The sequence below is a fragment of the Bombina bombina genome, chromosome 4 (genome assembly GCF_027579735.1).
Source record: "Bombina bombina isolate aBomBom1 chromosome 4, aBomBom1.pri, whole genome shotgun sequence".
In the NCBI taxonomy this organism is placed as follows: Eukaryota; Metazoa; Chordata; class Amphibia; order Anura; family Bombinatoridae; genus Bombina; species Bombina bombina.
In genome coordinates, this window is record NC_069502.1 from 415,817,697 (window position 1) to 415,831,520 (window position 13,824).

Below are 13,824 nucleotides of genomic sequence, written 5' to 3' on the forward strand. Positions count from 1 at the left end.
TTGATTTGTGTCTGCTTGAGTTTGAGTATGAGTATGTATTGCGTTGTTTTATTAAAATTATTGAACTGTAAAATTAGATATGGTAGATACATTTATCTGTGGAAAAACCTTATATTCGGACAAATTACAGACCTTTCTTTTATTATTCCTCTGTCCCACAGTGGTTGCCTTTTGGAAAATCAAGATCACATCGTAGGAAATTATACCACAAGAGAACCTGCCCTTTCTGTAAATTATTTAACAACAACACTGTGGCCTATAACAGGAATTAATCTTATTATACTAGAATTTGTTTTCTCCAAAGGACCTCCATTTAGACAGCGTCTCCATACAAACTGTAAGTAATTATTTTACTAAGGTTACACATAAGTTATTGTTTTTATATAATACTAAATGTGGTAAAATATAAAACTTTTTATGTCTGTAATAAAGTATAGAAAAAATACCCTTATATGGCGGATTTATAAAATACGGTTTGAATATAAAGCAGAAAGTTAAATTCACTTTATTTTGTATTGAGTGGATGCTGTTTAGCTTAGAGCAAAGCTACTGCTGATGGTAGAATGGTACAGCACACAGTAGATTATCTGTTAATGTTGGATAGGTAGGTACTGCCTTGCCTTACTTCCTAATGCCTAAGTGCTCTTACAAAGGGGTCAATTATAATCATTCAGCAGCTGCTTTTTCAGCTCTTTTATTTGGATGAAAAGGCTACTTTTGCTTTGACACAATCACAATAGTATATTTTCTGCTGATTCCCACACTCACACACAACGGGTTTTCAGATGCTTGATACAAGATCTGTTTGTCCTATGAGCCCAAATTTCTTGCAGGTTGCAATACATTTTAAAGATACTTTTTAACACTTCTAGACCAGTTTTGCCTTTTCAAATTCAACACTTCTAAGCACTCGATAAATCCTCTAAATGGCATTTAGGACATTTTTAACACTTTTTCACAGCTACTTGCAAACAGTCTGTTATCTTGTGCTTGTCCAAAACACTGTGAAATGGGCACAGGATACACCCTAGAGGTCTAGTATTAATGCATACTCTATTAGGGAGGCTGTATAGAGTGAACAGAGCACACATTTACATATGAATAGGTTCATATGCATACTGTATGTACAGTACATGTGTTGAGTACATGATATCCTGTACAGCTAAGGGTATCTGCAGGAAAAGTGACTTCACAACCCAGACATCTACAAATGGCGTGTTTTTATTTGATATTATTTGATAAAAAATCACACTTGCACTGCCATGATTGACACTAACAGTACTGACATTATTAAAATCATGTTATCATTTAATTGCAACTTTCATAGAAACCCATGGTAACAAACCATCTGAATGCATCTTATAGGTCTATCACTATATGAATGCTTTTCAACTTTGACCATTTAAATTTTGGTGTGACTTGATAACAAAATGGTAACTTCAAATTTCTATACAAAAGCCTTTTTTTACTGGATTTTAACATCACTTAAAAGGATATGAAACCTGTCATGGATATCAGACGGCTAAGGCTACCCCCACCCCCCTACAACCTCACCCTTGTTGTTTCTCAGTGTTTTTTGGGCTCCTCAGAGCAACCACCATCTCTGGAGACTATTTGTTTGCTCTGTGTTGGCTTGTTTTTGTATTCAGAGAAGAGTTCGTTTATGACCATGAAAACCCTCCTAGGCTGGCCGGGCTCCTGGAACTCCCGGTCGGCTGCCTCACAACGGATACCCGCCTAACCCCTCTCAGGCTGGCCAGGCTCCTGGAACTCATGGTCGACCACAGGACAGCAGAACACCCGCTACATTTAACCCTGCTCGCTCCAGCAGACCTTTACTCAAGAGCTCCACTCTTTTGGGGATTGGTAGCCTCTAGGGAGGACAAGAGCTGTGGCAATTTTCAGAGGGGAGCTCCTTTGGGAACTGGGGGTTTTGGACACCCCTAACCCCAGAACTTCAATGGACTGTAACTCTGGTCCCCAGTAACGAATCATGCTTATTTTTGGACTGTGGCATCTGGGGACCGAGAGCTTTAAAATGACACCTGGGGGGATCACCCAAAACTGCCACCCCTATGTATTGCGATTATGTGAGACTGTAGCTCCTATGGAGGTGCCGGGCTGTCTGGAGGGGCGGGAATGGTGGGAAAATAGTGGGATTGTCCAGGGTCTTATCAAGATGAGCTGACTGTATAAAAGGAGTGTGTGTTTTCAATAAAATCAGTTCCTGTTTAACCTAAATGCTAGGCTGTCTAGTTATTTGGGTTTGCTCCAGCTAAAATCACTTTCCTGAGCTACATAGCAGCTTGTTCCAGGCAGAGAAAGGAGCCTCAGGCAGAGCTATCCAGCCTGGGTAGCTGAAGTCTGCCACAGGGTGGGACCCTGAGTACTGATCGGAACAGCCAATAGAATGCGAGCTCAATCTGATTGGCTGATTGGATCAGCCAATCTGATTGAACTTCAATCTGATTGGCTGATTTAATCAGCCAATTATATTTTTCCTACCTTAATTCCGATTGGCTGATAGAATCCTATCAGCCAATCGGAATTCGAGGGATGCCATCTTGGATGACGTTACTTAAAGCAACCGTCATTCGTCGTTAGTCCGTCGGTAGAAGAGGATGGCTCTTTGTCGGCTCGTCTGAAGATGGCTCCGCTCCGGATGGATGAAGATTGAAGATGCCGCCTGGATGATGACTTCAATCTGATGGAAGACTTCTTCAGCACCCCTTGGATGATGACTTCAATCGGATGGAAGACTTCTTCAGCACCCCTTGGATGATGACTTATGCCACTCCGGATGTCTTCTTCTGTTCCATCGGTGGTCAGCTGGCTGAAGACGGCTAAAGGTAGGATGATCTTCAGGGGGGTAGTGTTAGGTTTATTTAAGGGGGCTTGGGTTAGATTAGGGGTATGTGGGTGGTGGGTTTTAATGTTGGGGGGTTGTATTTTTTTTTTACAGGCAAAAGAGCTGAATTCTTTGGGGCATGCCCCGCAAAAGGCCCTTTTAAGGGCTGGTAAGGTAATAGAGCTGTTAACTTTTTAATGTAGAATAGGGTAGGGCATTTTTTTATTTTGGGGGCTTTGTTATTTTATTAGGGGGCTTAGATTAGGTGTAAGTAGCTTAAAATTGTTGTAATATTTTTTAAATGTTTGTAACTTATTTTTTTATTTTTTGTAACTTAGTTTTTTTGTTTTTTTTTACTTTAGTTAGTTTATTTAATTGTATTTAATTGTAGTTATTTGTAGGTAATTTATTTAATTAATTTAATGATAGTGTAGTGTTAGGTTTAATTGTAATTTAGGTTAGGATTTATTTTACAGGTAATTTTGTATTTCTTTTAGCTAGGTAGTTAATAACTATTTAATAACTATTCTAACTAGCTAAAATAAATACAAAGTTAATTGTAAAATAAATATAAATCCTAAAATAGCTACAATGTAATTATTAATTACATTGTAGCTATCTTACGGCTAGATTTAGAGATGGGCGGTAGCCGTCAAAACCAGCGTTAGAGGGTCCTAACGCTGGTTTTTACCGCCCGCTGGTATTTGGAGTCTGTCAGGAAAGGGTCTAACGCTCACTTTCCAGCCGCAACTTTTCCATACCGCAGATCCCCCTACGCCATTTGCGTATCCTATCTTTTCAATGGGATCTTTCTAACGCTGGCATTTAGAGTCGTGGCTGAAGTGAGCGTTAGAAATCTAACGACAAAACTCCAGCCGCAGAAAAAAAACAGGAGTTAAGAGCTTTCTGGGCTAACGCCGGTTTATAAAGCTCTTAACTACTGTGCTCTAAAGTACACTAACACCCATAAACTACCTATGTACCCCTAAACCGAGGCCCCCCCACACCACTGCCACTCTATTAAAAATTTTTAACCCCTAATCTGCCGCTCCGTACACCGCCGCCAGCTACATTATCCCTATGTACCCCTAATCTGCTGCCCCTAACATCGCCGACACCTACATAATATTTATTAACCCCTAATCTGCCCCCCCAACGTCGCTGCTACCTTACCTACACTTATTAACCCCTAATCTGCCGACCGAACCGCACCGCTACTATAATAAATGTATTAACCCCTAATCCGCCTCACTTCCGCCTCAATAACCCTATAATAAATAGTATTAACCCCTAATCTGCCCTCCCTAAGAAGATTGAAGATGGCGCTTGATAGAAGACTTCATCCCGATGATGGACTTCCGACTTCAGCCCGATGATGGAGTTCTTCATCCGCCGCTTGGATCAAGACTTTGGACCCTCTTCTGGAGCGAACCTGGCATGGTGAAGATAAGGTAGGAAGATCTTCAGGGGCTTAGTGTTAGGTTTATTTAAAGGGGGTTTGGGTTAGATTAGGGGTATGTGGGTGGTGGGTTGTAATTTTGGGGGGGGTATTGTATGTTTTTATTTACAGGCAAAAGAGCTGAATTATTTGGGGCATGCCCCGCAAATGGCCCTTTTCAGGGATGGTAAGGTAAAAGAGCTTTGAACTTTTTTAATTTAGAATAAGGTAGGGCATTTTTTTATTTTGGGGGGCTTTGTTATTTTATTAGGGGGCTTAGAGTAGGTGTAATTAGTTTAAAATTGTTGTAATATTTTTCTAATGTTTGTAAATATTTTTTTATTTTTTGTAACTTAGTTCTTTTTTATTTTTTGTACTTTAGTTTATTTAATTGTAGTTATTTGTAGGTATTGTATTTAATTAATTTATTGATAGTGTAGTGTTAGGTTTAATTGTAACTTAGGTTAGGACTTATTTTACAGGTAATTTTGTAATTATTTTAACTATTTTAGCTATTAAATAGTTATTAACTATTTAATAGCTATCATACCTGTTTAAAATAATTACAAAGTTGCCTGTAAAATAAATATTAATCCTAAAATAGCTACAATATAATTATAATTTATATTGTAGCTATATTAGGGTTTATTTTACAGGTAAGTATTTAGCTTTAAATAGGAATAATTTATATAATAAGAGTTAATTTATTTTTTTAGATTTAAATTATATTTAACTTAGGGGGGTGTTAGTGTTCGGGTTAGACTTAGCTTTAGGGGTTAATCCATTTATTAGACTAGCGGCGAGATCCGATCGGCAGATTAGGGGTTAATTATTGTAGGTAGCTGGCGGCGACGTTGTGGGGGGCAGATTAGGGGTTAATAAATATAATATAGGGGTCGGCGGTGTTAGGGGCAGCAAATTAGGGGTACATAGGTATAATGTAGGTTGCGGCGGTATACGGAGCGGCAGATTAGGGGTTAAAAAAATATGCAGGTGTCAGCGATAGCGGGGGCGGCAGATTAGGGATTAATAAGTGTAAGGTTAGGGGTGTTTAGACTCGGGGTACGTGTTAGGGTGTTAAGTGCAGACTTAGGAAGTGTTTCCCCATAGTAAACAATGGGGCTGCGTTAGGAGCTGAACGTTGCTTTTTTGCAGGGTTTTTTCAGCTCAAACTGCCCCATTGTTTTCTATGGGGGAATCGTGCACGAGCACGTTTTTTAAGATGGCCGCGTCCGTAAGCAACGCTGGTATTTAGAGTTGCAGTGGCGGTAAATATGCTCTACGCTCCCTTTTTTGGAGCCTAACGCAGCCATTCTGTGAACTCTAAATACCAGCGGTATTTAAAAGGTGCGGGTGAAAAAAGGCACACGTAGCTAACGCACCCCTTTGGCCGCAGAACTCTAAATCTAGCCGTTAGAGTTTATTTTACAGGTAAGTATTTAGTTTTAAATAGGAATAATTTATTTAAGTATAGTGTAGTGTTAGGTGTAATTGTAACTTAGGTTAGTTTTTATTTTACAGGTAAATTTCTCTTTATTTTAACTAGGTAGCTATTAAATAGTTATTAACTATTTAATAGCTATTGTACCTAGTTAAAATAAATTGAAATTTGCCTGTAAAATAAAAATAAATCCTAAAATAGATACAATATAATTATTATTTATATTGTAGCTATCTTAGGGTTTATTTTACAGGTAAGTATTTATTTTTAAATAGGATTAATTTAGTTAATAAGAGTTATAATATTTATATGTATTTAATTAATATTTAAGTTAGGGGGGTGTTAGGGTTAGGGTTAGACTTAGGTTTAAGGGTTAATAATTTTATTATAGTTGCGGCGGTGTAGGCGGGGCAGGATAGGGGTTAATAAATTTATTATAGTGGCGGCGGTGTAGGGGGGGGCAGGATAGGGGTTAATAAAGGTATTATAGTGGCGGCGGTGTAGGGGGGGCAAGATAGGGGTTAATAAATGTATTATAGTGGCGGCGGTGTAAGGGGGCAGGATAGGGGTTAATAGGTATTATGTAGGTGGCGGTGGGGTCCGGGAGCTGCGGTTTAGGGGTTAATCAGTTTATTAGAGTGGCGGTGGGCTTCGGGAGTGGCGGTTTACGGGGTAATACATTTATTTAGTTGCAGCGGTGTAGGGGGGGACAGATTAGGGGTGTTTAGACTCGGGTACATGTTAGGGTGTTAGGTGTAGACAGCTCCCATAGGAATCAATAGGATGTCGGGCAGCAGCGAACATGAACTTTCGCTATGGTCAGACTCCCATTGATTCCTATGGGATCCGCCGCCTCCAGAGCGGCGGATTTAAAACCAGGTACGCTGGGCCGGAAAAGTGCAGAGTGTACCTGCTAGTTTTTTGATAACTAGCAAAAGTAGTCAGATTGTGCCGAACTTGTGTGCGGAACATCTGGAGTGACGTAAGAATTGATCTGTGTCGGACTGAGTCCGGCGGATCGAAGCTTACGTCACTAAATTCTACTTTTGCTGGGCTGTAGGGTTTGATAACTTAGGTGAATCAGCCTCGCCACATATACGCTGCGGAATTCCAGCGTATTTGAGGTTGGCGGCTTGATAATTAGAGGCCTCAGTATACAGCGGCGACCATATGAAGAGGATGCTCTGCACCGGAAGTCTTCAGGATGGACCCGCTCCGTGCCACCGGGATGAAGATAGAAGATGCTGCCTGGATGAAGATAGAAGAGGCCGTCTGGATGAAAACTTCTCGCCGCCTGGATGAGGACTTCACCGCCTTGATGAAGATAGAAGAAGCCGTCTGGATAAAGACTTCTCGCCGCCTGGATGAGGACTTCGCCGCCTGGATGAAGATCGTTCATGCGGGACTACAAAAACTGTAAGTGGATCTTCGGGGGTTAGTGTTAGGTTTTTTAAGGTTTTCTTGGGGTGGGTTTTAGGGTTTAGGGTTTGGGTTTTCATAAAAGAGCTAAATGCCCTTTTCAGGACAAAGCAAAAGAGCTAAATGCCCTTTTAAAGGGCAATGCCCATACAAATGACCTTTTCAGGGCAATGGATAGCTTAGGTTTTTGTAAGAGTTAGGTTTTTATTTTGGGGGGTTGGTTGTGTGGTGGGTTTTACTGATGGGGGGTCTTTGTATTTTTTCTTACAGGTAAAGGAGCTGTTTAACTTGGGGCAATGCCCTACAAAAGGCTCTTTTAAGGGCTATTGGTAGTTTATTGTAGGCTAGTTTTTTATTAGATTAGGTGTAATTCTTTTTTATTTTTATAGGGCTATTAGATTAGGTGTAATTCTTTTTTATTTTTGATAATTTCATTTGTTATTTTTCGAAATTTAGTGTTTGTTAGTTTTCATAATTTAGTCTTTTTTATTTTTTGTAATTAAATACTTTGTAATTTTTATAGTAGTGTTAGGATTTTTTTAATGTGTATTTTAGTTTAATTTAGTTGGTAGTTAGTTTAATTTTACTTTAATATTTATTTTAGTTTAATTGTTAGTTTAAATGTAGTTTTTTATTTTAATAGGTAAGTTATAATTTAATTTAGGATAGGGAAATTGTAATTTTAATATAAAGTTAGGGGGGCATTAGATTTAGGGGTTACTATTTTAAATTAGTTGATTGCGATGTGGGGGGCTTCAGGTTTAGGGGTTAATAGTTTAATTTAGTAAATTTTGTTGTGGGAGGCTTGTGGTTTAGGGGTTAATAGGTTTATTATAGTGGTGGCGGTGTAGGGCTTAATAACTTTAGTATAGTGGGGCAGATTAGGGGTTAATAATATTTAAATAGTGTTTGTGATGTGGGAGCGAGGCAGTTTTGGCATTAATACATTTATTATAGGGGTGACGATGTCAGGGAGCGGCGGAATAGGGGTTAATACATTTTATTAGTGGCGACGATGTCGGGAGCGGCAAATTAGGGGTTAATAAGATTATTATAGTGTTTGCGATGGGGAGGGCCTCTGTTTAGGGGTTAATAGGTAGTTTATGGGTGTTAGTGTACTTTGTAACACTTTAGTTATTAATTTTTTTGTAACAGTTTTGTTGCATAAAACTCATAACTACTGCACTCAGATGGCGGTACGGATCTTGTCGTTTTAGGGATGTAACACAAGCTTTTTAGCCAGAACGCAAAACTCGTAATGGCTGAGCTTTGGAAGTCCCATAAAAAAACATAATTTGTTCGAGTGTGGGGCGGATGTTGCGTTACAGGCTAAAAAGCTTGCGGTACAGCTATACCGACAAGACTTGTAATGGCTGCGGTGCTGTTTTAAAACTGTTTTAAAACACGAACGCACAACTCATAATCTAGGTAAAACAAATTAAAGGATTATCTACAAGCTTTTGTAATTTGAAAATAGAATTCTAATGCTCTTACAATATCTAAATAAAGTAAGAGACCATCAAATTCATTCTTTAGATCAGGACAATCTCCTGATTAATGCTATATGAAAAAAAAACAGAAAGTCTCTCAGCAGAAGATATTGCAGAAGCATGCAGGTTCAAAAAGAGAAACTTGAAAATCTTGTAAAAAAACAAGTTAATGTTCCAAAGAGGAGAACTTGGTTTAGACCCTGTTGCAAAATATATAGTAGATATTTAACATTCTTCTCAAATTCATTTAAATTATTATTTTTGTTACAGACGTTCTTTGCATTGCAATGACTTTACAACTGTCAGCTTATTTATTTCTCCTTTTTGCTGACATCGAGACCGTGTACATTACAATGGAGGTATGTATGTGTGGGTGTAAATATTTTGTACATCACAACTTGTGTATACAGTACAGCAATATATATATAGTAACGTAACATAAAGGGGCCGATTTATGAAGGCCCGTATTCAGCCTAATGCTGCTGTTTCCGTGCGAGCCTTCAGGCTCGCTGGAAACAGGAGTTAAGAAGCAGCAGTCTAAGATAGCTGCTTCTTAACTTGTCCGCCTCCACCAATTGCATACGATTGGGTTGATTGACACCCGCCGCAAATCTGCAGGGGGCGGTATTGCACAAACAGTTCACTAGAACTGCTTATGCAATGATAAATGCCGACAGTTTATGCTGTTGGCATTTATCAATGTGTGGCGGACATGATTCGCTACAGCGGATCATGTCCGCTCGCACTTTGTTAGATCGGCCCTAAAGTATCGTTTTAATTTATGTTTCAATCATATTTGTTCACTTAAAAAAACAGAAAAAAAGAAAAATAGAACATTTAATATAAGCCAATATATTCAAAGTCATTCACAATGACAAAGGGATATTATTTGATCAATAATTTAGCAATTAACCAATGGCAAAGTATCAAATCTTTGTAAATTGCTAGATTATTTAACCCTATACAGGACCAATTTCGCTGTCTCATTTTCAACTGTGTTTATAGAAACATATTGATGTATATAATACATGTGTGAAGCATTGGTGTGCATTCTGTTCATTATCAAAATAGTTATTATTACTTGTGTACTGTTAAATGAGGAGGAGGGGCACTTTCTTTCCTAAGATATGGTGAGTCCACGACTTTATCAATTACTGTTGGAAATATCACTCCTGGCCAGCAGAAGGAGGCAAAGAGCACCACAGTCAAACTGTTAAGTATCACTTGCCTTCCCACAAACCCCAGTCATTCTCTTTGCTTTCAGTGCAAGGAGGAGGTAAAGTATTTGATGTCTGAAGAAGATTGGATTTATTTCACTCCAATCAAGATTTTATTGAGCCAGAGTAGGTTTGCTCTGATCTTTCCTTTCAAGATTGGGTATAGCCGTACCCCACATTAGTTTCTTCAGTACGGCAGTGGTGGCTTTAAAGCAGTTAGAAACTTGTAAGGTCGGCCTTGCTGCGTTTCCTAACATTGTTGCTGCCCATGGTATAGAAAAGCCAGAGTAGGTTTACTCTGTTCTTTCTTTTCTCTACAGGTCTCTGTGAGGAGTGGCATCCTCTCATACTGTGTAGGATGTCCTTTTGCCGGAAGGCTAGACTGCAGGTGCCATTTTGTCTTCTGGGTGGAAGAATGGCACTAAAAAGGTTAAGGAGCCTTCTATGCAACATTATGTGGGACAGATATATCCTTTAGTAGGATATTTTTTGCAGGATGCAGGCACTTTATGGTGACAGGAGACTAGGGGTTAATATGGAATCCCTTGATTGTTGGGCTTATGTGTATGTTTAGAGGCACCTAAAGGGTTAACGTCACCTCTAAGTTACTGTTACTCTTTTGTGTGGGGCTGGTATCTATGGCTCTCTAATCTCGGGGGAGGGTTGGCTTCACAGTATTAAGAGATGTTTTTGTATGCGCACTTTGTATTTTTACTGCACAGTTAGTTTTCCTAGCGGTCCTTTTTAGGAGTCATTTGTTTGTTGCTGTTTCCCCGCCTACTTCTTTTCTGAGAAAGAGCTGAGATGCCATCTCAGTCCTTTGCCGGGTCTGGTCATGTGACCCCGCCTCTCTGTCTCCTCCGGCTGAGAACGGTGCTTACACAGCTTTTTTATTCAGCACAATGCTAACATTAAATGTCTATACAATTCAGTCTATTGTGGAGGTAAAACATTCCTTATCAGGAGAAGATTCTAGTATATGGAGAACGTTTATTAGATTATATGTGCACTGAAATTATATGTGCACAACCATTTCTGCCTATACTGTTTTGGTACAATGTCCCTTAAATTAACTGTTTAAATGACAGTTTTTCTTTTTATAGTATTATATTACTATATTAAAATATTAACTTAATTTTGCCTCAGTTTTTCTTTTGCAGAAAATTTTGTTTGGTGTTTAGACACTAAGATTCTGTTTGAAATATGCAATTATGTGTGTTCTGGTTTCGCTGGATCTCTTGAGATAGAGATGTCGTGTTGCCTTTGAGCCCAATGTCTCCCAGGATGATGCTGTTTAGACAATGTCACAGTTCTCTCTTTTCGTGTACCAAGCCTCTTTGGCATCACCTGCAGTGCCCTGCGGTTCCTCATTATCTCCTGGAGTTATTTGCCTGCAAATTTTGCTACTGTAGGTATCTTGTGCGTATCTGTGGCATTATCTGCTTTTCCTATTCTCAGGGAAAAGTCGCAGTAGGAATATTAGAGATATATGTCTGTACTGCCTGCTGCTACACTGATTGCCTTCCTCAAGTTTTATGAGGACAATACATCAGTAGCGTCTGAGAGTAAAATCTCAGATTGGACAGTATAATTCCTTTATCTGATGCTGAAGTAGTATCCTTCAGATTTCAGCGTGAACACCTTTGTGTGCGATTAAAGGAGGTGTTGGCTGCCTTGGAGTGACTCAGAAGCGTATGTCTTTGTCAACCCTAAAGAATATAGTAAACTTTATTAGTACTAGAATTCTTATGTGGAAGTTTTTCCTGTTCCAGACCGTGCTAGGAGATTTTTCATAGGAATGGGAGAAGTCAGGGGTTCTTTTTTCTCCATCTCCTGTCTTTAAGAAGATGTTTCCTGTCATGTCTCCATTAAATATCAGGGTGCACAGTGCATAAATTAGTAGGGCTTTTCATACTCTGGCTAAGAGAACTACGATTCCGAGAGAGGATAGTTGTTCTTTTCAGGATCAATGGACTAAGCTGGTGGTTTACATGGAGGGAATTAGTGGTATCAAGTGCGGCATCTTATTGGTGCGATGCCTTGTATGATTTCAATTTGGCAGAGACTCCTTGGGAGGAGTTCCAGTACAGAATTAAGGCTCTTAAGCTAACCTATTCTTTTATTTTTGATGCTGACATGAACATTTTTCAGCCGGAAGCCAAGATATCTGTCTTCACTGTGCTAGCCCGCAGGACATTGTGGATATTTTTCCTCTCAGTCCAAGTTTCTGGTGCCTCCGTATAAGGGTAAGACCTTGTTTGGTCCTGATCTGACAGGAATATTTCTGATATTACAGGTGGAAAAGGGTCTTTCCTACCACAAAACAAGATGAATAGAGCTAAAGGAGTTTTCCCCAAATCCGGGATCGGTCCAACTGGGGGGTTGAATCTCTCTGTTTGTCTTCAAACATGGATATAAGATGTCCCAGATAGGCTGTGTTTATAGTACCTCAGGGTTACTACATAATAGTCACTCCTTCCGTCTCTGGGGCAGGTTCCACTTCTCAATTTTATCTGCAGGCCAGATAACAGTGAGGCATTTTTGTAGTGCATTTGGGACCTCTCTTCCCTATAAGCAATTGTTCATGTAAGGGAACAGGGTCTAGGATTCTATTTATTCCTGTTCGGGGTTCACGAAAAAGAGGGAATTGTTTGTTCTATGGTAGACCTAAAGTGTCTCAACGAGTTTTCTCAGGGTACCGTCCTTCAAAATTGAAACCAGTGGTTTCATTTTTCCTTTGGTCCAAGAGGGTTAGTTCATGGTGACCATAGACCTGGAGGACATGTATCTTCAAGTTCCTGAGTTTTGCCTTTTTGTCAAACACATTCAGTTTGTGGCTCTTCCCTTTGACCTTGCCATAGCTCCCAGAGGGGGCTATCTTGGCAGTGATCAGGTTTCAAGGAATTGCTGTGGTGCCTTTCCTGGATGACATAATGGTTCAGCGCATCTTTTCAACAAGCAAAACTCTCATACAGAGATCTAGTTGTTTTTTTTTATTCATTTCCACTGATGTGAAGTGAATCTGAAAATGAATTACATTGTTCCAGCTACATGGGTAGTTTTCTTAGGGATTACATTAGTTTCCCTATCTCTGATAATATTTTTGACAGAGGTCAGAAAATCAAGGATTCTTTCCTCTTGCCTCTCTGCACTCTATTGTTTGGTCCTTCAGTGGTTCAATGTCTGGAGGGAATTGGTCTGTTGGTTGCTTCATAGGACATCATCCCTTTGCTTGATTCCATCTGAGAGTCTGTGGTTATGCATGTTCAGATAGTGAACCAGGGATCTTGTGGCTCTGTCTCGCAAGATAGATCTGAATCTGTCAACATGAGATTCTTCCCTGTGGATCAGATAAGGGAATTAGTGGTAGAGTGCTCGCTTGGTTTGCGAGAGGTAATGGGATCATTGCCCGCATTCTCCACAATCTTTTGGTTTTCTCAGGAGCATCTGTCTAGGGGCACACGCTTCTGGAGTCCTTCCTGAGTAATAGTAATGATGGCTTGCTAGTAGACATGTGCGATTTATTTCGGATCGATTCGGAAATTCGGCCGAATTTCTTAAATTTGGAGATTCGGATCGATTCGAATTTCTGAATTGAAATAGTGCAGAATCTACCGAATAAATACGAATTAGTTTGGATTTATTCGGTAGATTTGGATGGCCATGGATTACACTAGTATTGTATAGTTTATTAGGTTATCTCACTCTGCTATGGGTTACACCTAATATACAGTACATAATACTAGTCTAATACGCAGCACATCCCACCTAACACATACCGAAATTCCGAATTTCCGAATCGAACCGAATCCAGCCGAATTTATTCGAATCCGAATGAATCCGAAATGAATCCGAAACGAATTAATTCAAATTTTTCCGAAATCGAATCGATCCGAACAGAAATTCAAAAAAATCTGATTCGATCCGATCCGAACCGAAATGAATTTTTCGATCATGCACAAGTCTACTTG

General features: G+C 39.5%; 1 protein-coding gene across 1 annotated transcript in view; it reads left to right on the top strand.

Annotated features, from left to right (window-relative positions):
* Positions 1-13,824, top strand: part of LOC128657508 (probable cation-transporting ATPase 13A4) — a 454,774-nt gene that overhangs the window by 407,828 nt on the left and 33,122 nt on the right. The window contains 2 exon segments of the mRNA XM_053711875.1: positions 162-337; positions 8,907-8,995. Of these exon segments, the coding sequence (XP_053567850.1) occupies positions 162-337; positions 8,907-8,995 (265 nt within the window).